The sequence below is a fragment of the Podarcis muralis genome, chromosome 12 (genome assembly GCF_964188315.1).
Source record: "Podarcis muralis chromosome 12, rPodMur119.hap1.1, whole genome shotgun sequence".
Classification (NCBI taxonomy): Eukaryota; Metazoa; Chordata; class Lepidosauria; order Squamata; family Lacertidae; genus Podarcis; species Podarcis muralis.
In genome coordinates, this window is record NC_135666.1 from 8,221,381 (window position 1) to 8,247,067 (window position 25,687).

Below are 25,687 nucleotides of genomic sequence, written 5' to 3' on the forward strand. Positions count from 1 at the left end.
TTTTCCTTTGTTCTGCTTATCTACTGCCAAAAGGAGTGAGGAAGCCGATTCGTTGAAGCCTGACAGTTGGTAGTGTTGGTTCAGGGAAAAATTGTACAGAAAAGAGAATTCGGGGCTGCCAAGATCCAAGTTTGGGGCTCTCTTTGGTGAGAGAACCCCAGCGGGGATTTAAAATCACAAAAATTTGCAGCCGAGCAAAGCATGGAAACATAGGCTCAGATCTGTAAAATATGCCCTTCCAAGTTCCTTCCAAAGTTTCCCTCTTCCCCTAGCATAGGAAAAGACCACACATTTGTTAAGTTTAAAATGGCTTACTTACAAACTCTCCAAAGGTCAGGTTCATGTGCTATTCTATACAGCATTCAGAAAAAGTTGCACTGGCAATGAAATTGGGCTTACTTACAGAGCAGTAGTGAAAGTTCCTAAATCATTAGTATAGGAACTAAAGTGGCTTGTGAGAGCCATGTGGTCTGAGCTGGAGCAACATCTCCACCTTTTGAGTTTCGCATGCAGATTGGGAACGAACAGTAGGCTTGATTACTTGTTTCCTCCCAAGTTAAGGGAAGTGACCTAGGCTAAGTCTGGCAGGACTTTATGGGATCAATGCCTTCATGCATTAATTAAACCTAAGCACACTGGTTATATGAAGATGGCTATCCCACAGGTGAAACATCTGCCTTGCATGCTGCGGCCTCCACTGCCTCCTTCTTCTTGCTCTTTCACAGTCGAGAGCTTTTGTTCATCCTGGTTGTGTTTTACAAGTTTCCCTTTCCCATACTGCATGCGGCTTTGAATGCTGTTCCATGGGGAAAGTGATTCTCTAAATTTATATATTGTATTTTTCGCTCCATAAGACGCACTTTTCCCCTCCTAAAAAGTAAGGAGAAATGTGTGTGTGTCTTATGGAGTGAATGCAGATGGGAGGCAGGCGGGAAAAGCCCCCAAGAGCTGCACACACACTCTGCGCGGCTCTTGCGGACTATTCTCCAAGGAGGGAGAAGGGCAGCCTGTCACTGATTTTTTTAAAGGGAGCACTGAGCAGAGCCTGTATGCATCCCAGGCTCTGCTCAGTGCTCCCTTTCACGAGCTGCGTGGAGCGTGTGTGTGGCGCTTGCAGGCTTTTCCCCAAGAGCTGCACACACGCTCCACGTGGCTTGTGAAAGGGAGTGCGGCTCTTGGGGGCTTTTCCCCAAGAGGGAGAAGGGACCGACGCGGCCAGTCAGCTTTTGCGGGAGGTGGGGGAAAGGGCAGAAGGCAGCCCCTCAGTCCCTTCCCCCACCTCCCGGAAAAGCCCCCAAGAGCCGCACTCCCTTTCACAAGCCACATTGAACATTGGGCCCTTCTCCCTCCTGGGGAAAAGCCTGCAAGCGCCGCAAACACGCTCCACGCGGCTCGTGAAAGGGAGCGCTGAGCAGAGCCTGGGATGCACACAGGCTCTGCTCAGTGCTCCCTTTAAAGAATATTTTTTTCTTGCATTCCCCCTCTTAAAAACTAGGTGCGTCTTATGGTCAGGTGCGTCTTATGGAGCGATAAATGCGGTAATTACAATAATTGGAAAACCGGCTCCACGGTCTGTTCTTGATTTCCCCAGCACAATGTGCCGGCTTTGGGTTCCTGAGTACAACTACTTAGCACCGTGTGATATAAAACGATGCTGCGAGCATGAATTTCTTTGGGCCCGAGCCTCCCGGTCCGGCTCCTTTCGCCTTGAGGATGCTGTTTACAGCTTTCTGCATCCAATTGAGATGAATCGGTTTCAATTTCCCTGGGAGAGAACACCAGCGATCTGTGCAGAACACGGCGCGATGTGATGGATGAGGCAGGATGGTGCAATGAAGACAGAAGCTGAGCAAAGGCCCACTATCAACCCCCCCCCCCAAAAAAAAATCTCCCACGGAGGCTGAGAAAGGTTTGACTGGCAGCACGTTTGGCTACTGGTGGTGGGAGACACGAGGATCTGATAGGAGGAAGCGCAACGACCGAGTGTGAATTAATCGAAGGGAAAAGAGGGCTGAGCCTGCCAGCACGTTCAGAGTTCTGTTGCACACAGAGCAATGGCTTGCTTGAAAAACAGCCCGGCCAATTCTATCAAGGAGGCAATAAAACCTGGGGAGGCAGGACAGATTCAGGCAGAGGCTGTGAAGATAAATAAGCAACAAAACAGACCTTATGACAGGTCTGAGTTCGAGGGACGCGTGATCACGCATTTATGGGCGACGTCCAACCAAGTTTTAATCAGGATAGACCCATGGAGATTAATGAGTAATTAAGTTGAATCCATTAAGTTCAATGGTACTGAGGTTTTTAAACAGAGGTTGGGTGGCCATCTGCCAGGGATTAATGAGCTGTGATTGCTGCAGTGCTGAGGGTTCGACTAGAATGATCCTTAGAGGTTCTTCCAACTATACTATTCTATGGTGAATTAATAATATATATTTTTCAACCAGCTGTTCTTCTTCCAGCCCTTGCACACTTCTTTGGAAATACAGTGGTACCTCGGGTTACAGACGCTTTGGGTTACAGACACTTTGGGTTACAGACGCTTCAGGTTACAGACTCCGCTAACCCAGAAATAGTACCTCAGGTTAAGAAATTGCTTCAGGATGAGAACAGAAATCGCGCAGCTGCGGCAGCAGGAGGCCCCATTAGCTAAAGTGGTGCTTCAGGTTAAGAACAGTTTCAAGTTAAGAACGGACCTCCAGAGTATCACTGACTTTAAAGATAAATGGGAACCCTTTACAAAGTATTTGAAGACGCAACAAAGTGAACTGGACTCCTTGGCTGGCTTTGAATAAACATTCATAAACTTTTCTATTGATGATAATCAGCTAAATAGTTTGAGGATCTATACAACTGTGTAACATGCAGAAAACAGCATTCTTACAGAAATCAAAGACTGGAACTGAGGGAAGTCGGGGGGTGGGGGTGGGAGGGTTTTGTGGGGGAAGGTGGGGAGAGGGAGGAAAATGGGGGAAAAATAAGGATGATATGTTTTTGGATAATATGTTTTGTTTTAATTTTGAATAGAAAAGTTTTGTTTTTTTTAAAAAAAGAACAGACCTCCAGAATGAATTAAGTTCTTAACCCAAGGTACCACTGAGTCCCAATGACTAAATAAATAAATAGGCAAGCCTAGTCCTTGCCGCATAACCATAAGCATTGCCTAGGTTTGTAGTCCTAGTTTATCAACTGCCTGCGATTTTTCCATGCCGTTGCTTAGAGATTTTCGTTTGTTTGTTTGTAGCCGCCTTCCTTTTATAGCATTTTTGGGAAACCATTCAATCAAACATCTCAAAAGAAATGCACAAATGTAACATCTCTTGGCATCCGACAGGGTACTTGTTTTGAAATATCTTTGCTCTGGCACTGTAACCATCTCAGATGCCTTTTGAGAGAGGCACAGCAGCGATAACACTTCAAAGGCCTTGGAGGAAACGAATAGCGCAGCCCTCAAGGATTCGGCGAGGATGGCACTAAATCAAAATGCACCTGTGGTGGTCTTTGTAAATTAATCAGGGCTCCTTCTTCCTTCCTTTCCTTTGAAAGGGTTTTTCTTTGCTCGGCTGATTCTTACAAAAAAAGGGGAAATTATGGAGTCCCATAACAGTGAGATTAAAAAGGCAAAGAGACCCCTGACCATTAGGTCCAGTCATGACCAACTCTGGGGTTGCGGCACTCATCTCGCTTTATTGGCTGAGGGAGGGGGCATTTGTCCACAGACAGCTTCCGGGTTATGTGGCCAGCATGACTAAGCCGCTTCTGGCAAACCAGAGCAGTGCACAGAAACGCCGTTTACCTTCCCGCCAGAGCGATACCTATTTATCTGCTTGCACATTGTGCTTTCGAACTGCTAGGTTGGCAGGAGCAGGGACTGAGCAACGGGAGCTCACCCCGTCACAGGGATTCGAACCACCAACCTTCTGATCGGCAAGCCCTAGGCTCTGTGAGATTACCTTACACCATATATATGCCCCCTCAACCTCTTCAATCTGTGGAACTCCCAACAGAAATCTCTGTTGAAACATTTCCTGATCACCGTCTGGCTCGGAGCTGAACAAGGAACACTGCTGAAACCCACCCAAGGAGAAAGCTTTAATTGGATCGGTAATTAAATTAAAACTATCCTGCCCTCGGCTTTTAAAAGCGCTCCATCCTGGCACCGACAGTCCGTTCTATGAAGAGCTCTTCCTAATTGTGTCCCCAGAGGCCTTTTGAAAGTGAGAAGATTTTGATCAAAATTAGCAGAATGACTGGGCAGTCTAAAAGAGGGTTTGGAGAGAGCCGGCGATCAGGATCTCCAAAAAAACAACAACAAACTTCTTATTCTTGCCATTAAAAGAAAGAAAAGCAAAATTAAAATGGAAGCCAAGATACCGCAGTCCTGGTGTTTTCTGTCAAAGAGGGAAATGGCAAAGCTGAAAAAAAATCTCTTCATCCAGAGTAATTATTCTAAGGATAGGAGCCCAGAATCAAATTGTAGACTGAACACTAGGGTCCTTCTCAATGAACTCTCTCAATACGTGTGTTCCTAAGGCTTGGGATCAGATGAAAGCAAACCTTTGCAGAAAGGACTGGAATTTGAACCTATGAAAACAGAATGGGCTAGAAATTCCAACACAAGTGAATTAAACTCAGTACCAAAACACACACACACACACACACACAAAAATGTGTCTCACACACTAATCTATGGGAGCAAACACACTGGGTTCTAGAGTGATCCAATACCGTTGAGAAAGACAAAATTCAAATAGCTGTATAGACTATTGTATGACTCTACATGCGTTTGCATGTTATAAATTGCCACTGCATTCAAATTTGGGAAACAATGGTTTGAAGAACAAACCAGAGCTGACATACAAACCCAGAGCTGGAAGCCATAGCTTGTGCAAAGCAGAGCTTGCTCAGCTATGGTGTAATGGTAAACTATGGTTGGCTATGATCTTGGAAGTCAGGGCAGATATCAGAATGTTCAGTGGGAGGAAGAAGGAGCGTCTGTGCAAAACCAGGCTATCATGAAAGATTCCCAAACCATAGTTCATGCCATTGCTACTGTATAGTTTGGGAATTCCATGTGGATGTTGGATGTTCACTGACCATCGAGTTTTGTTTGAAAATGTTGGGCTTGTTTCTTTCCAAACCACTACTGGGCTAACGGCTAGGGACACAGGTGGCACTGCGGGTTAAACCACAAAGCCTAGGACTTGCCAATCAGAAGGTCGGCAGTTCGAATCCCTGCTACAGGGTGAGCTCCTGTTGCTCGGTCTCTGCTCCTGCCAACCTAGCAGTTTGAAAGCACGTCAAATTGCAAGTAGATAAATAGGTACCACTCCAGCGGGAAGGTAAAAGGCGTTTCCATGCTCTGCTCTGGTTCGCCAGAAGTGGCTTAGTCATGCTGGCCACATGACCTGGAAGCTGTATGCCAGCTCCCTTGGCCAATAAAGCGAGATGAGCGTCGCAACCCCAGAGTTGGCCATGACTGGACCTAATGGTCAGGGGTCCCTTTACTTTTACTGGGCTAACGGAGTCAACCATTCTGGGTTGCTGACTGTGGTTCCTTGCAGGCGCTGATGTGCTCAAAGCTTCAGCGACTCCCAGCCAAAGTCCTGTGCCTCTATATTTAACCTTGGCAGTTGCTGCCACAGTGCCGGACAATGTATGGCACACAGCATCGGGAACGAGGGCGTCCTTTGCATGCCAACTAGGAATGAATGTGCAGTAATGCTTTTAGCCTCTGAAGCCAATTCCCATAATTCTCTGGATCAGATCCACTAAAGTGAGACTATTCCCATGCTCCTGGAAGGGCTCTTGAATAGCACCCCTACTGCCCAACCCTTGGAGCAAAACAGGGTGGTAAAATCCTGAGGGAGTAAACAGGAAACCAATACACATGGGAGAGAGATTCAGCCTCGGCCCAGTAAACCTGAAGGAGCGTCTCCACCTCCATCGTTTGGCCCACACACTGAGGTCCAGCGCCGAGGGCTTTCTGGCGGTTCCTTCTCTGAGAGAAGTGAGGTTACAGGGAACCAGGCAGAGGGCCTTCTTGGTAGTGGCGCCCTCCCTGTGGAACGCCCTCCCATCAGAAGTCAAGGAAATAAACAACTATCTGACTTTTAGAAGGCATCTGAAGGCAGCCCTGTTTAGGTAAGTTTTTAATGTTTGATATTTTATCATATTTTTAATATTTTGTTGGAAGCTGCCCAGAGTGGCTAGGGAAACCCAGCCAGATTGGCGGGGCATGAATAAACCACTATTATTATTATTATTATTATTATTATTATTATTATTATTATTATTATCCTACATGCAGTGAACATTATATGCAGAGCAGCACCAACATTTTGAAGTGAAACAATCAGTTTGATCACTACTGTCAGGGGCTCAGGAACAGAGGCACAGGGGAGAGAGGAAATGGAGAGCGAAGGGGAAGAATCTGAGGGCAGCGGAGGGCAGAATGACAGTGACCCGAGAGATTCCATAAGCCTCTCCAGTGAATCAGAAGATTCCCAGAAGGGGGCGCCGATGGCCAGGGCAAGGGGGGTCCCAGGGGGGACACACCAGAAGCAGGGGGCCAGCGGAGACTCCCAGAGCAGTAGCTGGAAATCAGGGCCAGCTTCCCCACCAGAGCGTAGTGGGGGGGAAGAGCCCCATAGGTCAGAGTCAGCGTCTCCTCCGGCAAGCAGGGAGGAGGAGTCAGACCCAGCTAGCATCCCCGAAGAGGGAAGCAGCGACAGGAGCAGTATAACGGTCAGGAGGAAGGTGGCAGGCTGGGCGCGCGCACCAAGTTCAAATGTACAGGCGCGCGGGACAGCAGAAAACCCGGATTGAGAACCAGGTCCTAAAGCCCGCCGGAGGGAGGGGGAAGACTCAGGGGACACAGAGTCAGAAGAGTCTAGGAAGGGCAAGACCTCGGCGGACAAGCGGACCCAGAGGAGGAGGGAGCAGAGGAAGAGGTGGAGCAAGGCTAGGGTCTTAAACTGGTGTCTGGGGGGAGGAGACTCAGACGGAGCTTCGGCGGTCTAGGGTTTAAGACGTAGAGCTGCGCGCCGTGGCTGTAAAAGAGAAACTGAACTTCAATAAAGACTATTTTATATAACAACGGACTGGCGTTGGTCCTCTGTGAGCTGGGACCTGGGGCAGCCCTGACAACTACCAATTTTTTTTATTGGTGGGTAAGACTTAAGGTATTTAAATGATCACCAACTACAGTCATATCTCATGTTATGTCTTCTTCATGTTACGTTCTTTCAGGTTACATCCCATGGCGACCCAGAAGTACCGGAAAGGGTTACTTCCAGGTTTCGCCGCTCACACATGCGCAGAAGAGCAAAATGACATCACGCGAATGTGCAGAAGCGGTGAATTGCAACCCGCACATGCGCAGACGTGCTGCTACGGGTTGCGTTCTTTTCATGTTGCAAACGGGCCTCCGAAACAGATCCCGTTCGCAACCAGGGGTACCACTGTATTTTTAAGGCCTGTGGGCACATCTGTACTTCTGTTATCTCATCAGGGCACTTCTCTCCCCCTGAATCAGCCCGCCCTATTCACAGAGAGCTGGGAAGAGAAAAAGTGCACACACACATCCTCTTCAACATTTCTCTGATGAAAACAGGGATGTCCTATTCCTAATAATAATAATTATACGCAGCCCATCTGACTGGGTTGCCCCAGCCAAGGAAGAAGACTTGCCAAATAAAGTGAGATTAAGACAGAATCTGGGAATTCAAGAGAAGAGGAGCCAAGAGTGGGTCAACAATACCAATGAAATCTCTTAGGATCTCACACGTCCCTGTGACATAACAGACATTGCATACACTGATGCAAGCGAGCATGGGAGCCCAGGAGATGAATGGGCTTGGGACAGCTGCCGTAGAAAGCTCGGAGCCACACACACGCACATGATAAATGCGATCACACAAAGCCATTTCAACAAAATCAGCTCGTTGCATAGCGGAGGCTGTATGCAAAAATTAAAGTTGATTCTTAAATGGGAGAGAGAGGCAGCCTCTATCAAAGCTGCCATTTACAACCGAATGAGCTCCGCACTTAAATTTTGATTTTATTCTTTAGCAGGGGTCCAGTCTTTTTTGGGCAGTTTCTGATTCCGCTGCTCTGGTTTTGTAAGAGAAATGGAACACAGGAAGATGCGTTATGCTAAGAGAGAGCAGATCAGTGTTGTCTGCCATGGTTGGCAGCGCCTCTCTAGTGTTTTAGATATGTCTAACTCTAACTGAAGATGCCAAGGGACGCGGATGGTGCTGTGGCCTAGGGCTTGTCGATCAGAAGGTCGGCAGTTTGAATCCCCGTGACAGGGTGAGCTCCCATTGCTCGGTCCCTGCTCCTGCCAACCTAGCAGTTTGAAAGCACGTCAAAGTGCAAGTAGATAAATAGGTACCGCTCCAGCGGGAAGGTAAACGGCATTTCCGTGCACTGCTCTGGTTCGCCAGAAGCGGCTTAGTCATGCTGGCCACATGGCCTGGAAGCTATACGCTGGCTCCCTCGGCCAGTAAAGCGAGATGAGCACCACAACCCCAGAGTCGGCCATGACTGGACCTAATGGTCAGGGGTCCCTTTACCTTTTTTACCTGAAGGTGCCAGGGACTGAACCTGTATAAAAGGGATGCGGGTGGCACTATGGTCTAAACCACCAAGCCTCTTGAGCTTGCCGATCGGAAGGTTGACGGTTCAAATCCCCACGGCGGAGTGAGCTCCCGTTGCTCTGTCCCAGCTCCTGCCAGCCTAGCAGTTCAAAAGCACACCAGTGCAAGTAGATAAATAGGTACCACTGTGGCGGGAAGGTAAGCGGCATTTCCGTGCACTCTGGCACTCATCACAGTGTCCTGTTGTGCCAGAAGCAGTTAAGTCATGCTGGCCACATGACCCGGAAAGCTGTCTGCAGACAAACGCCAGCTCCCTCGGCCTGAAAGTGAGATGAACTCCGCAACCCCATAGTCACCTTTGACTGGACTTAACTGTCCAGGGGTCCTTTAACTTTTTACCTTATTTGTACCCTACTCATCTGCCTAGGTTCCCCAGTCACTCTGATCTGCTGCCAGTCTCCATACGATGCATACCAACATTTCACTCTTGTGCCTAAAGGAATGTTAGATGTAGGGAGAGGCCTGATCAAAGCTGATCCATCTAGCTTGCTATTGCTAATTGATCTCCAGGGTCTCTGCAAAGCCTTTAGATGGGAATGCGAAGAACTGAAGGAGAAGCGCAGGCAATAAATGTGGTCTATTCACCACATTCCCCTCCCCAGAGCAACTGAAGGCACTTATTTATCCAAAACAATCACTTTATGGCTACGTCAAGACTAACGTGTTTAAAGGCATTATGCACTCATAGAAGGCAAGCAATCTGGGGCCAAATGCAGTTATTTCAGAGAAGGGGAATCACGACTCGCAGCAAATCCTCCCACACTTGTGAATCACACATCTGTGAATGCTGGCATCATGACATCAGCAGGTGACATCACCAGCCCAAGTGATATGCCCTCTTGCTTGTCGCATCCATATTGCTATGGAATCTGTGCCCTGCTAGGCAGTGTGCCCCATGGGGATATGACATCACTGCCCAAAGTTGTCCAAAGAGCCTTTCCTCAGATTCTGTTGTCTGAAAAATAATCCTATGTCTTCAGTGGCATGTCTCTTGCTGAAGTGTGCCACTTTAGTTGCAGATGGACAATCAAATCCAGGGAATGCTCTCTCTCTCATCGAGATGCTCTCAGTCAGACAGGTACAGTGGTACCTCAGGTTAAGAACTTAATTCGTTCTGGAGGTCCATTCTTAACCTGAAACTGTTCTTAACCTGAAGCACCACTTTAGCTAATGAGGCCTCCCACTGCTGCAACGATTTCTGGCTCATTCTGAAGCAAAGTTCTTAACCCGAGGTACTATTTCTGGGTTAGTTCATTCTTAATTCATTCTGTAACCTGAAGCGTCTGTAACCTGAAGCATCTGTAACCCAAGGTACCACTGTACCGTCATGCTACGTGGTTACAATTTTGGACCAAATTGCCACGGGGGGGGGGGGGGGGTAGAAGCATGGGAATGAGAGGTCAATTCCTGATGGATTCTTAATCTATGTCTCTGTCTGCTCCCTCCAGGGGTCTCTGATAGGGCACCCACAGGTACTAAGGTTCCCAATTCCTATGGCACCTGAAGAGGATCTCAGTACTTAGTAAACATCCATGATCCATAACAGAATGTATCTATTTCCTGCTCAGTTTCTGTCTACAATAATTCAGCATCACCTACATTGAAGGAGCATCTCCATATCTCCATTGTTCAGCCTGGACACTGAGGTCCAGCTCCGATGGCTTTCTGGCGGTTCCCTCATTGCGAGAAGTGAGGTTTCAGGAAACCAGGCAGAGGGCCTTCTTGGTGGAGGCACCCCACCCGTGGAATGCTCTCCCATCAGATGTCAGAGAAATAAACAACTATCAGGCTTTTAGAAGACCTCTGAAGGCAGCACTGTTTAGGGAAGCCAGTGTGGTGTAGTGGTTAAGAGCGGTGGACTCGTAATCTGGTGAGCCGGGTTCGCGTCCCCGCTTCTCCACATGCAGCTGCTGGGTGACCTTGGGCTAGTCACACTTCTCTGAAGTCTCTCAGCCCCACTCACCTCACAGAGTGTTTGTTGTGGGGGAGGAAGGGAAAGGAGATTGTTAGCTGCTTTGAGACTCCTTAGGGTAGTGATAAAGCAGGATATCAAATCCAAGCTCTTCTTCTTCTTTAATATTTGATTAATCATTGTATTTTAATATTCTGCTGGAAGCCGCCCAGAGTGACTGGGGAAACCCAGCCAGATGGGCAGGATATAAATATTATTACAGTGGTACCTCGGGTTAAGAACTTAATTCGTTCTGGAAGTCCGTTCTTAACGTGAAACTGGTCTTAACATGAGGTACCACTTTAGCTAACGGGGCCTCTCGCTGCCGCCGCGTGATTTCTGTTCTCATCCTGAAGCAAAGTTCTTAACCCGAGGTACTATTTCTGGGCTAGCGGAGTCTGTAACCTGAAGTGTCTATAACCTGAAGCGTCTGTAACCTGAAGCGTCTGTAACCCGAGGTACCACTGTATTATTATCATTACTACTACTACTACTACATTGAACAAACCCCCTTAGACAGACCTAAGTTTCAATGGATGCCAGGATCAGAAACCTACATTCCCATCCATTATAAACAGAGAAGACTCTTTTTCGACTCTTCTACTCTTTTTCCTACATCTCTTCTGTGTTATGCCACAACTCAAAGCTGCCCTTTAGTGTAATGCCATCCCCCAAGGCAGCCATTTTCTGACTAGTACCCACAACGGTTTCTCAACGTCCCAAAGCGCCCACTGTCCCAAAACAGTTGGTGACTCCCAGGCTTACACACTGACAACTTCTGTTGCATGCAAAGGTCCCGGGTTCAAGTCCCAGAATCTCCAGGGTGCCCTCTGAGTGAAACCACTGCCAGTTAGTGTAGACGATATTAAGTTATAGCTACACCAGCTTGTGCCTCTACTGAGTTGGCATACGGCAACTGCCTACGTTCCGTGACTTTCCAAGGGCAAGTAAAAGTTATGCCCTGCAAGCAAAAGCGGTGGTTATAGTTTTCAACAGATGGCAAAAAAGCCCAGGCGCTGAGATGCCCGAAGGACTGAGAGACATCTGCTCTTCCAAAGAAGGAGTCAGGTGAGTTGATTAAAAAGGGCAGAAGGGGACAGAGAGCCATCACTGATAGAAGGCTGGAAAGGTTTAAATTTACCACTGAGACAAGGGTGACCTTGGCTAAACATTGTCCCTCAGACTCGAGTAAATGTGAATGGCAAAGAATAATAGGGGGGGGGGGGATGTCCATTTTTTAAAGTCTCCAAGCCAATTTCTGGACGCAAAAGCCAGACATTTGGGATAGTTGCCAGTGGTTTAATTTTCTTGACTTTAAACCAATGCCCCTTAAATCAAGTGCATATCTCGTGAATGCACACTAAGATGTCAGGAGCTCAGCCCAACAATTGATAGGTAATGGGAGCACCAACTTTTGGGGGCCAGAGTTTTGAGTTTTAAGAAAAGTGCTGTGGGCACCAGTTGCAAAATGTCTGCCAGGGTAGACATGTGGCAACGGGGCATGGAATAGCACAAAATGTCTGCTATATCTAACAGAGAAAAGTAAGAGAGGTAAAGGAAAAAAGGAAGAGGAAGAGATAGGACAACAAACTGGAAAAATGGCACCTATACCAGTCACTGTCAGGAACTCGTCCTACACTTGAGTAGGACCCTGGTAGAGACACATACCCGATTGGCATGTTCTCTCCCTCCTGGTTGTTCGTTCGGGAGCTTCAAAAGCCTTCTTCAGCCCGAACATCACAGCGACCGATGACAACAGACACTGGCACACTTAGGGACCCGCAGAGTCTTTGCAGCTTGCGTGACAGACCTCAGCAACTCAGCATTTTGGCTAATCTACTTTATTTACATATAAACACAGACGGAGCACTGCAACATGGCTCCCTCTCTCTCTAGCATCAGACAACAAAGAGAAAAAGAACAAAGGACAATAGTCCCACTTCACGGAACGCAGTAACACAAACATCCTGTCTCCGTCACTTCCCACTCTGTGGAGTCAAAACACACACCGCTATGTGATAGACAACAATCCCATGACTGGAATCATGGAGCACGAATTCTAATAGTCACTGTAGGATGAGGCTATCAATGGCTACTAGCCAGGATGGCTATGATCTGCCTCCCCAGCTGGAAGCAGCTGCTTCTAAATATCAGTTTCTGGAAACCACAAGAGAGGAAAGTTGTTCCTGGGCTCAAATGCTTCTTGTTGGTTTCCCATCGGCATCTGGTTGGCCACTGTGGGAACAGGATACTGGACCCCCTTTGTCCCGATCCACCAGGCTCTCCTTATTTTCTTACTGTTCAGCCAGGTCAGTTGCTATAGTAAGGGCCCAGTGCCCCAACTATATTTGTGATTAATGCAGTCAACTTGGTAGTATCATTCTGTGAGTCTGAAGTCAGCCTATCTGTTAGTCAGTGTTACTTGTCCAGTGTTACGTCTTGAATTGCTGGAGTTTATTTGGAGCAACGGCGATACTTTGTATGTATTGGTAGATATCTGCATCTGCAAAAGCTTACAAGCTGTCAGTTCTGTTCCTTCACTGACAGGGAATGAGAACACAGGCACAGAGAGAGAGCAGATAAGAGTGAAATGCAGAGAGGAGGGAGAAACAGCAGGGAAACACAGGGGAAACTAAAGAGAGAGCCAGAGTGAAAGAATGCAGCTTGTCAGCTCAGACAGTGACACAGACACAGGAATACAGGGAGTGCCCTCTCTAAAATCTCATGGACCATGGGTAGGCAAACTAAGGTCCAGGGGCCAGATCCGGCCCAATCGCCTTCTAAATCCGGCCCATGGATGGTCCGGGAATTAGCGTGTTTTTACATGAGTAGAATGTGTGCTTTTGTTTAAACTGCATCTCTGGGTTATTTGTGGGGCATAGGAATTCGTTCATTTGTATTTCCCCCCCAAAATATAGTCAGGCCCCCCACAAGGTCTGAGGGACAGTGGACCGGCCCCCTGCTGAAAAAGTTTTCTGACCCCTGTCGTAGACTCACGAGACTGTCCAAAACAGCTGGTAGAGAAATGACAGAGCAGTGTGATCAGTCCATGAGAGGAGAAGGTATGTTCAAGGAGTGCAGCAGAAAAGGGATGCCTGTCCAATTTTTATCAATATTCCTATTTGTATATCATCAGCTCCCTTCCAGCTTTTAATGCACCCTGTAGACTTCCCTGCCAGGGCCTAAGTAAGCTGACAACACAGTTAAACAAGCTGCTGATTCAGCAGCAGAAATTCAGCAACACGCTTATTAAAGCCTTGAATAGTCTCCTTCCTCGTCCTGGTTATTAATAGCCGAATCTGAAGTGACTTGAGGCAAGTCTATTTCCTTGCAATTTCTTTCCAGCATTTCCTTTTTCTACTTCCCCGCACCCCCCGCCCCTCACTGAGCTGAGCTTTTTTTCCAAAAACCTGACGAAGATGGGGAAGCCGATATCAACAACTCTCCCCAAATACTATTTGCTTCTCATGCGAATAACACTGACCAAGTCAATGGGATGCAGAAACTATTGTATTACCTGCCTCTCCCTTCTGTTTCCAGGGTCCGTTGATTTTGTCTGGTGTGTGCATGTGTGATTTGGGGACACGGGTGGTGCTGTGGGTTAAACCACAGAGCCTAGGGCTTGCCAATCAGAAGGTCAGCTGTTCAAATCCCCGCAAGGGGTGAGCTCCCGTTGCTCAGTCGCTGCTCCTGCCAACCTAGCAGTTCGAAAGCACATCAAAGTGCAAGTAGATAAATAGGTACCGCTCCGGTGGGAAGGTAAATGGCATTTCCATGCGCTGCTCTGGTTCGCCAGAAGTGACTTAGTCATGCTGGCCACATGACCTGGAAGCTGTCCGGCGGCTCCCTCGGCCAGTAAAGCGAGATGAGCGCCGCAACCCCAGAGTCGTCTGCGACTGGACCTAATGGTCAGGGGTCCCTTTACCTTTATCTCCTTTCCATTTGGGAAGGGAGGGGTGATGGTACGATCTATGAAAACTTGGGCAGGTGGAAATACAGTACAAAACGCCCTCAATTTCTGGGTCAACTGAGAAGCAATTGACATGGAAAAGAGCACCAAATGCCTGCTAGATTTTCAGAAGTGTGTGAAAGGTCACATAAAACGGGAAAGTTATCATGGAAGGAAATGTCAGGAAGATGGAATGCAGTGCTGCCTAAATCTCCAAGGTCTCAGACGGACAGTCCTGCTATTCTTGAGATCTTTCGTAACTGGAGATGTCTGGGATTGAACCGAGGACCTTGCAGATGCAACGACTGAGTTCCACCACTGAGCAATCCTCCCTCCTCTTCCCCATATTCTCCCGGGCTTGTATTTACCTCTCTGCCATTCACAGTGTTCCTTCACACCCTGTCATTAGCACAGCAGAGTGCCGCTCGCGCCTTCCCTTAAAAACCAGCCTTATCATACTAATCGCAGCCTAAGGCAGGAACCATTTATTATCTGCGCACTCCAACCTTGAAACGCTACAAAGGCATCTGGAGGAAGTGCCAGTCCTTAGCGCCAAAAATCCACCTGATTGAATCATTACTGGCAATTCAAACACCTGCATTGCAGTTGGCTTTAAAATTCAGCTCAAAGCCCTCAAGGCAACGTTGTGACTCACAAATCAAATTGTTTCCCGCGCATCTTTTGTAGCCAGCTTAAAGGGGACATGTGCGCTGTAGGTTTCACCCCTGCGTTTCCTCAGTGGTGGCTTCACTTGGTCTCCCTGGCAAAAACATTTGGACAGCAGCCATAATCTACCTTATTTTTCGTTATATAAGACACACCAGACCACAAGACGCACCTAGGAGGAAAACAAGAAAAAAAATATTCTGAATCTCAGAAGCCAGAACAGCAAGAGGGATCACTGCGCAGTGAAAGCAGCAATCCCTCTTGCTGTTCTGGCTTCTTGGATAGCTGCACAGCCTGCATTCACTCCGTAAGATGCACACACATTTCCCCTTACTTTTTATGAGGGGAAAAGTGAGTCTTATAGAGCAAAATATACGGTAAGTGCTTGGCTGCTAGATCAGACCAAAGGCCCACGCAGTCCAGTATCCTGTTCTCATGGTGGCCAGCCAGATTTCTATGGGAAGCCCACAAACCAGGACTGAGTGCAACACACTAATAACAACAAACAACAACAACAACAACAACAACAACAACAACAACAACAATAATAATAATAATAATAATAATAATAATAATAATTTTTATTTATACCCGCCCTCCCCAGCCAGAGCCGGGCTAAGGGTGGCTAACACCAATAAAATCACAGTAAAAACATAATAGGTGAAAAAGAGAGGGGGGAAAGGGGGGGGGGAAACCAATTTAAAATACAGGTTAAAATGCAATTTAAAATGCAGCCTCATTTTAAAGTAGCTGATAAATCAAGACCATAAGGGGAGGGAAACATAAGGGTCAGACCAAGTCCAAACCAAAGTCCAGGTGGAACAGCTCTGTCTTGCAGGCCCTGCGGAAAGATGTCAAGTCCCGCATGGCCCTGGTCTCTTGTGACAGAGCATTCCACCACGTTGGGGCCAGTGCTGAAAAGGCCCTGGCCCTAGTTGAAACCGATCTAACCTCCTTGAGGCTCGGGACCTCCAAAGTGTTGTTATTTGTGGGCCTTAAGGACCTCCACAGGGCATACCAGGAGAGGTGGTCCCATAGATATGAAGGTCCTAGGCCGCACATTATGGTGGTTGGTTAGAGCATGATGCTGAAAATACCAAGGTTGCAGGTTCAATCTCCATATGGAACAGCTGCATATTCCTGCATTGCAAGGGGTTGTGCTAGATGATCCCCAAGGTCCCTTCCAACTCTATGATTCCATTAGATGAAGCTTCCATGAGAAGCCATTGAGATTCCATGAGATCCCCAGCAAATGATATTCAGGGGCAAACTGACTCTGACAGTGGAGGGAGAATGTAGTCATCATGACAATAACCTGCAGGTGGACCTATCTCCTTGAATCCATGCAATCATCTTTTAAAGAAAGGTATGTTAAACAGAGGGACGCGGGTGGCACTGTGGTCTAAACCACTGAGCCTAGGACTTGCCGATCAGAAGGTCAGTGGTTCGAATCCCTGCAATGGGGTGAGCGCCCGTTGCTCGGTCCCTGCTCCTGCCAACCTAGCAGTTTGAAAGCACATCAAAGTGCAAGTAGATAAATAGGTACCGCTCTGGTGGGAAGGTAAACGGCATTTCCGTGCGCTGCTCTGGTTCGCCAGAAGCGGCTTAGTCATGCTGGCCACATGACCCGGAAGCTGTACACCGGCTACCTCTGCCAATAAAGCGAGATGAGTGCCGCAACCCCAGTGTCGTCCATGACTGGACCTAATGGTCAGGGGTCCCTTTACCTTTACCTTTTATGTTAAACAGGGACGCGGATGGCGCTGTGGTCTAAACCGCTGAGCCTCTTGGACTTGCTTATCAGAAGGTTGGTGGTTCGAATCCCCGCAATGGAGTGAGCTCCCATTGCTCTGTCCCAGCTCCTGCCAACCTAGCAGTTCGAAAGCATGCCAGTGCAAGTAGATAAATAGGAAGCGGTTTAGTCCTGCTGGCCACATGACCCGGAAAGCTGTCTGTGGACAAATGCCAGCTTCCTCGGCCTGAAAGTGAGATGAGCGCCGCAACCCCATAGCCCCCTTTGACTGGACTTCACCGTCCAGGGGTCCTTTACCTTTTACCTTTTTTTACAGTTGCCCTCCTCAGTCACGCCATGAAACACAATCTCCAGATTCCTTTGTAAAAAAGGCTTTTAGAATTTGTAAAACCTGATATATGAAAGAAAATGTGCAGGCGTTATTCCATTTTTGGTTGACACGCTGGTCTGCACCCCTGCCTTTCAGTCTTCAAACTTGACCCCCACCCTGGAAAAATTCATGTGGACACCCATGAGTCTGGTTAGAGTCATATGAGGCTTCCTCACTCCTGAAAACTGAAAGGTTAAATGTCTCCCTCACAGCTGAAAATACCATGAATGTGTGCTCGAGAACTGGTCTTTTCCTTTCCCCTTTCCACACTTGAACAACCTCTGGGTTGTGGGAATGGAGAGTTGCATAGGCAACCAGGGTATCTACCCTAAAAGGATGCAGGTTGTAGGAAGGTAGCTTGATGTGATGGCAACACTTCTAGGGTTACTTACCAGAGGAAGAAAAATGGCTGCCAAGACACAGGTTTTCCAGCAGGCGATCATCTTGACAATCAACCAAACCGCAGTCTTCATGAAACAGATTTAGATCTTTTCCTGTGACTGGAGTGTGAGGAGCCCAGAAGATTTTGCCTCGAGCTCTTCAAATCTCTGCAAAAAAGAAGAAAGAGAAAACATTGTATAAAGGAGGCGAGATAGAGGCAAGGTTCTGATACAATGGAATCAAAGATGCGAGTGACAGAACGTTGATAAACTACCGAGTTTCCGTGAGAGAAACGAAAGGTCATTTTGGCCATATGAACAAATTGCAGTCACGGTCTAGGAACATGTTGTTGGAAGGGCGGAAGTATGGAAGCAAGGATGCAGGTGTCAAGATTTTGTCTTATAAGTGCAGTGATCAAACGAGGAAGAGGAGATGTGGGGCTCATGGCTTCTTCCAGATCTTGCCTAGCAATGTCTTTAACTGGCATGGAGTTTTTTATCAGCCATAGTTGCACCCACACTTCCTTCAAGAAGCTCAAGATGTCATACATCAGGCGTGTCCAACACGTCAATCACAATCAACTCATAGATCACGGACTGATTTTTGTCAGTCGCAGGCTGCACGAAGTCAACTGTGATTTAAAGCATCAGTAGGGGAAAGACTGAGATGCGGGTGGAGCTGTGGGTTAAACCACAGAGCCTAGGACTTGCTGATCAGAAGGTCGGTGGTTCGAATCCCCACGACGGGGTGAGCTCCCGTTGCTCGGTCCCTGCTCCTGCCAACCTAGCAGTTCGAAAGCACATCAAAGTGCAAGTAGATAAATAGGTACCACTCCAGCGGGAAGGTAAACGGCATTTCTGTGCACTGCTCTGGTTTGCCAGAAGCGGCTTAGTCATACTAGCCACATGACCCAGAAGCTGTACACCGGCTCCCTTGGCCAATAAAGCGAGATGAACGCTGCAACCCCCAAGTTGGCCACGACTGGACCTAATGGTCAGGGGTCCCTTTACCTTTTGAGGGGAAAGACTGAGGTGGAAGAGAGGGAATGGGGATGCTGTGTGTGTGTGTGTGTGTGTGTGTGTGAGAGAGAGAGAGAGAGAGAGAGAGAGAGAGAGAGAGAGCGCCTGGTGCACTCTGACTGGCTCCTCACAACTGTGTAAACTAATACAAATATACATAGTGTGACTTTTCTCACTTGTTTAGTTACTTGTCCATCTAATAACTATTTGGATCTGTCATGAAGCTACCCAAACATAATTACTGTATCTGTGAAATAAAGATTGATTGATTGATTGATTGAACTTCAATTACTTCAGAGGGTCTTAGATCACTGCCAGTTTTTTTATACTGGATAGTAGATCACTATCATACATTATTTCCTGCCTGTCATACATTATTTCCTCCCCTCACCGCCACAAGAGACTGGTAAGCAGAAAGACTGCAGCAAAGCAGAAAGGCCATTAATGGTCCAAGATCATTCAATGACCTCTAATCACACTTCTTGGAAGACAAGCTTGAGGAGGGGTTAGAAGGTGGGGTTTGCTGGGGCAATGAAGCCTTGGGAGAAGCCATCTGCTGGCTCTGAGCTGGAGTTAGAGGAGAAGGGGCACACAATCTTTCTCAACTCCTGTTTTATTGATCGAAGGAAACAATGAGGAAGCTCAAGTCCGTAGGCCTAATAAGGCACAAGAGGCCTCCCCGATTCACCTGTGACGCCATTTTGCTCAAGCCACGCCCACCTGCCCTTACAGCTGACAGCGGTTTATGTAGAAACCTCTGGCCTTTGTGTGGCTGGACTGCGGCCTACTTTTCAGTGGAAAAACTCACACCCAATGCTCCTCCCAATTTAACCCTGGCCCTGCCCACCACTGGCATGTGGCCCTCGGTTTCCCCACCTCTGTCCTGTTTTATGGATTTGGCCAAGGTTAAGTTCAAAGCAGGCTGGTTTTCACTGGATAAGTGTGAGTGCATTTGGCATTACAGCGTGCCTCGGTCTCTGGAGACGAAGCAGGAACAGGAGCCGAGAGAGATAAAGAAATGAACGGCTGGAAGAGAATGTTGAAGTAAAAAAAATGAGAGAGAAAATAAATAAATAAATGGAAATAATAGTGGAAGCTGCTCTCTATTCAAGTGTTGTTCAGTATTCCCTCCTACTTCAACCTTGGCTGCAGCTTTCTGGCAAAACAGCAATGCTTGGGAACCAGAATGATTTGTATTAATGAAAAATAAAATCACCGCATTACTCATCTCCTCAATGAATGGAGGAAGGGAAGTGATTCAGAAAACCTCTGAGTGCACTCTCTTCTCCAGTCCTCTCTTGGAGAGGCTGCATTTAGGCATCACAATAAGCCACAGTTTATCGTGACCTGAATGAGACATCGCAAGGTTCGAGGAAGAATTTGGAAGCTCTCTTGCTTCCGATTAACCACTGCTGGTCCGTTTGTCCAAATCAAACAAGCCATGCTTAATCTTAACAACCCAAACTGCGGGTTAAAAAAACTGGCCACTCTCCACAAACTGTAGCTAAGATCAACCACAGTTTAGGGCTTGAAGGGCACAGTAAACTGTGGTTTTAAAAAACAGCAGCAGTGGTTTGAAATCACCTCCTCACAGCCATGCCAGAGGAAAAGGAGCGTGACAGCTCAAAGCCCCCAACAGCACATTTCTATCACAATAAGCCACAATGTATTGTGACATCCAAATGTAGCCAATATCCTACACTTTTCCCTGCCCCTTCCACCTCTGCCTTCTATGACACTGGACCCTCGCTCTAGGCCCCACCATTCCTCTAAGCCTGGTTGACTGCAGGAAAGGACCCAAATAATGCATAGCAGCTCGAGTTCAGATTAACTCCTGGCCAACAACAGAGGCTGTTAATGCAATGCCCCTTTGACCTTTGCACTTTTATGGAATGCATCCAGGCGCAACTCAGTCATATGAAGAGAGCCACACTTTGGGATTAATATAATTGTTTTAAAGCAGGCATAGGCAAACTCTGGCCCTCCAGATATTTGGGAATACATTTCCCATCATCCCTGACCACTGGACCTGTTAGCTAGGGATGATGGGAATTGTAGTCCCAAACAGCTGGAGGGCCAGAGTTTGCCTATGCCTGTTTTAAAGGGATGCTGTTGAGATGCCCCCAATTTTACACAAGGGGACCTTGATTTGCAGCCCTACTGCAAGTTCAATTCTCCCCCAAGTTTAATTTTTGCAAGATTCAAGTAGCTAGCCGTGTTGGTCTGCCGTAGTCAAAAGAAATTAAAACAATTCTTTAAAAAGAAAGTTAAAAAGACTCCTCTTAAAAACCTAAAAACTCCCTTAAACGAATCAAGTCTTCAAAAAAGTTATATGATCTAAGAAAGTCTTTGAAAGAAACCTTCCAAAAGAATTTAAAAATTATAATGTAGCACCTTAGAGACCAACTGAGTAGTTTTAGGTATAAGCTTTCGTGTGCTTATACAAGTGTGTCTGTAGAAGTGTGCATGCACATGAAAGCTTACCCCTAAAACTGTTTTAATTAATTTTTGCAATACTTGTAACCATTAACTAGCAGGCAAAGAAGAGAAGCATTTTTTCATTCCTGGCATGTCTGATCTATTCTGATGTAAAGATAAACTGTCAGAGATGCTTGAGAAGAAAGCGAAAGCAAATTTGTATGTGGGTGGTGCCTTTGCTTATTCTGCTCGTGGGGTGTTTAGTTTTTAATGAGAGATTTTGATTTAAAAACCTGGTTGCGTCACACCTGAAAATGCCTGCAAAGTTTTCATTTTATATATTTACGAGCCCTGCCTACCTGAAACCAATGGTCTCCATCAGACAGTTCTTAAGTTAAAATTCAGTGTCAGCTAGTGGTTTCTTCTTAGATTTGAACAGTCAGTCCAAGACAGGATGCATATATCCCAGCGCTTCCTAATTCTAGACAGCACAAACACCCTCCCTCTGACCATCCTGATAGAAACCAGATTTCTGCATGTTTTAGGATTGGCATCATCAATTCCGCACAAACATTAATTTACAGCTGGCTTCGGTTCTAAGCCACACTAAATTTCTTGTGAAATATTTGTATTTACGCAATATCCTATTCAAGTTGCTGAATTGTGAAACATGTTTGATGGGCAGTTCCTGTTGCATGGTCAGTTGAAACTATTGGCCCAGCGTCCCTGAAGGAGGAAGTCAGTTAAAACAACACATAAACTATTGTTATAAATTGCGGGGGGGGTCCCCCTAAACCCTAGGAATGAATAAATATTAGGATTGTGATTAATTGGGATATGCGCGCTACGTGGGACTACCTTTGAAGGTGACCTGAAAACTACAACTAATCCAGAATGCGGCAGCTAGACTGGTGACTGGGAGCAGCCGCTGAGACCATATAACACCGGTCCTGAAAGACCTACATTGGCTCCCAGTATGTTTCCGAGCACAATTCTAAGTGTTGGTGCTGACCTTTAAAGCCCTAAACGGCTTCGGTCCAGTATATCTGAAGGAGCATCTCTACCCCAGTGCCTAGACAATGAGGCCCAGCGTCGAGGGCCTTCTGGCAGTTTCCTCACTGCGAGAAGCGAGGTTTCAGAGAACCAGGCAGAGGGCCTTCTTGGTAGTGACACCCGCCCTGTGGAAGGCCCTCCCATCAGATGTCAAGGAAATAAACAACTCTCTGACTTTTAGGAAACCCTGTTTAGGGAAGCTTTTAATGTTTGATGTTTTATCGTATTTTTATATGCGCTGGAAGCCGCCCCGAGTGGCTGAGGAAACCCAGCCTGATGCGTGGGGTATAAATAATAAAGTTGTTGTTGTTGTTGTTGTTGTTGTTGTTGTTGTTGTTGTCATTCTGTGATCAAATCCTGCTTGTGGGTTCCCCAAGGACATCTGTTTAACCACTCTGAGAACAGATGCTGGTCTGTAATTCATTGGCCTGATCCAGAAAGTTCTTCTTATGTTCTTAAAAGGAGGCACTCAAGATTACATCTGGAAATCATAAACACTAAGCAAAAAGGGATTTTCTTAAAAGCCCTTAAACAGGGCAGCTTTAAGCAAACAACCAGTTGACCGATTGCCAGAACACAAGTCTACAAATTCCCATCCCAGCTGCATAACAAGGAGCAGCAAACCTGACCCGCTTTCTTGTACAATTTTCCAGACAAACTGCTCAGTCTTTTGGACACTAATTGCCTGTACTTCAGTGGGCTCTCTGACAGAGCGAGCCGACATGATCGGCGTCTCCAGAGGACGCCTGTCAATCTTTCCTGCAAAAGCACACGGCAAAACACGCCAGTTCCATCGAGCCAAAGGTCATGAGATGTGTGCTTTTTTCCAGTTTCCAGTTTCTTTCAACACCGGATGCTTCAAATTCTGGGGAAGCAAGCCAGCCCTGGAATCAGATTAAGCGGTTGATGACTCCTAAAGATGGGATGCAGATGACACAACCTTGATGGCAGAAAGTGAGGAGGAATTAAAGACATAGGCGCCGACTCCATGGGGCTTGAGGGGGCCCGAGCCCCCTCAAAAATTCGTTTGGGGGGGCTCCGCCCCCCCAATAATCTCCGGCGCCCCTCCAGCAGAGCGCCATCGCCGCCCCTCCCCCAGCCCAAAATGCACAGGGAGGGGCGGGCTGCATGCCTCCTGCCCTCCCTCCCGAGCAAAAGCTCCACCCAATTTCCTTTGGAGCTGATTAATAGGCGCAGCACGCTCTCCCCTATTCGCTCACGAGGAGGCAGCGCCACTTTATTTGCATATTCATGAGCTTATTTATTATTCATGAGCTTTCCCGGGCCCCCCCAATATTTTTTATAAGTCCGCGTCCCTGATTAAAGAACCTTTTAATGAGGGTGAAATAGGAGAGCGCAAAATATGGTCTGAAGCTCAACATCAAAAAAACGAAGATCATGGCAACTGGTCCCATCACCTCCTGGCAAATAGAAGGGGAAGAAATGGAGACAGTGAGAGATTTTACTTTCTTGGGCTCCATGATCACTGCAGATGGTGACAGCAGCCACGAAAGTAAAAGACCCCTGCTTTTTGGGAGAAAAGCAATGACAAACCTAGACAGCATCTTAAAAAGCAGAGACATCACCTTACCAACAAAGGTCCCTATAGTTAAAGCTATGGTTTTCCCAGTAGTGATGTATGGAAGTGAAAGCTGGACTATAAAGAAGGCTGATCGCCGAAGAATTGATGCTTTTGAATTATGGTGCTGGAGGAGACTCTTGAGAGTCCCATGGACTGAAAGAAGATCAAACCTCTCCATTCTGAAGGAAATCAGCCCTGAGTGCTCACTGGAAGGACAGATCCTGAAGCTGAGGCTCCAAGACTTTGGCCACCTCATGAGAAGAGAAGACTCCCTGGAAATGACCCTGGTGTTGGGAAAGATGGAGGGCACAAGGAGAAGGGGACGACAGAGGACGAGATGGTTGGACAGTGTTCTTGAAGCTACCAGCATGAGTTTGAGCAAACTGCGGGAGGCAGTGGAAGACAGAAGTGCCTGGCATGCTCTGGTCCATGGGGTCACGAAGAGTCAGACATGACTAAACGACAAAGCGTGTTCTCCCTAACAGAGAGCACGTGTTGCGGTTGGGGGAACAAGCCACCCTGCCATTACTGGGCAGATTTGGTGAGGAACCCAAGCCTTTAAGTGGTTAAAATTGGGTTGCTGGGGAGTTTTGATTGTTGCCAATTTGGAGGAGGGGTCAGAGTCTTTAAATACAGGGGCCAGACGTTGGACGTCCTCTTGGCCGTTTTGCACTGGATCACCCGCCCTCCCTCCCTTTAATAGGGTGGTTTTTTCTTGATCGCTTGACCTTGCTATGCCTGTCATGGGGTCGTCCGCCTTGGAGCGGGGGCCTGGTAGGAATTTTGCCATCTGGCTAATTGGCTGGTGCCATTTGGTTTTTGCCTACTGTGTAGCAAATCGTCACAACTTGTAAGGTTGGCGGTTAGGCATTGGTTAAATTGGTGCTTGGAGGGGTAAGTGCCTACCCCTCCAAATGATGTGAAGGGAATTCCGTTAAAGGAATCCAGGGGCTTGCCATTCTTTTCGTCCTTGTCCGTGGTGTTGGACTTGGGCCATGCAAGCCCCACAGGAACATGAGGGTGAGAAGTGAGGGACTGATGCCCAGCTTCATTTTCTCACCCAATACTTGTTTCCCACGCTGGCTTCCGTTGGTGTCCGGAAGGCCAGCTCTGTCCCTGAGGGCAAGGACAGATAGTCATAACCAATGCCTAAGCAACCACTCACATTTTTTGTATTTTGAATAAAGTTGTGGCCAAAATTATGCCAAAAACCTTAAACAAAAATTGATGTGTGAAGTGTGAATTTTTGGGGGGGTGTCATTGTGGGACTCAACACGCAAAACAACAACAACAAAGATGGGAAGAACCGCACAGTAAAAAAGATCAAAAAAATCAAATCTAGCCATAGAGAACTAATTGGCAGGGACCAGAAGACGGCTGATGAAGCCAAGGGCTCAGGACAAGAAGGGAAATGGAAATGTGTAGGGTCAAACTCAAGAAGGAATATTCCTCTGTGTGTTCAGTGTCCTGCTCTGGCCAGAAGCAGAATGCTGGAAGATTCATCACAGATCAAAGAGAGCACTTCTTCCCATAGTTAAAGTATGGAATTCACTGCCACTGGAGATCTTGATGGCCAACTCAGGTGGCTTCCAAAGAAGATCAGGCAAATTCATGGTGGAGAAGGCTATCAATTGCCACTAACCATGACGGCTATGTTCTGGCCTCCACTATCTGGAGGCAGCGATGCTACTGAATGCCATTTGCTGGAAGCCACAGGCGGCAAAAGGGCTCTTGTGCTTTCCATTTTACCACAGGCATTGGGGTAACCAGACCTGAGGGTGATTTGCAGGTAATAAAGAAGTAAATAACTAAATAAATAAATGCCAGAAAGCCTGTGCGGTGTAGTGTGTTGGACTAGGACTTGGGAAAGCAGCGTTCAAAT

General features: G+C 47.2%; 1 protein-coding gene across 10 annotated transcripts in view; it reads right to left on the reverse strand.

Annotated features, from left to right (window-relative positions):
- The window catches only part of ADCYAP1R1 (ADCYAP receptor type I), a 138,856-nt gene that overhangs the window by 85,323 nt on the left and 27,846 nt on the right, over positions 1-25,687 (reverse strand). For all 10 annotated transcript variants that reach the window (XM_028750780.2, XM_028750779.2, XM_028750783.2 and 7 more), the window contains exon 2: positions 17,745-17,900. In XM_028750780.2, coding sequence (XP_028606613.2) covers positions 17,745-17,825 — 81 coding nt within the window. In that variant the 5' untranslated portion in view covers positions 17,826-17,900. The remainder of the gene's footprint in view (positions 1-17,744; positions 17,901-25,687) is intronic.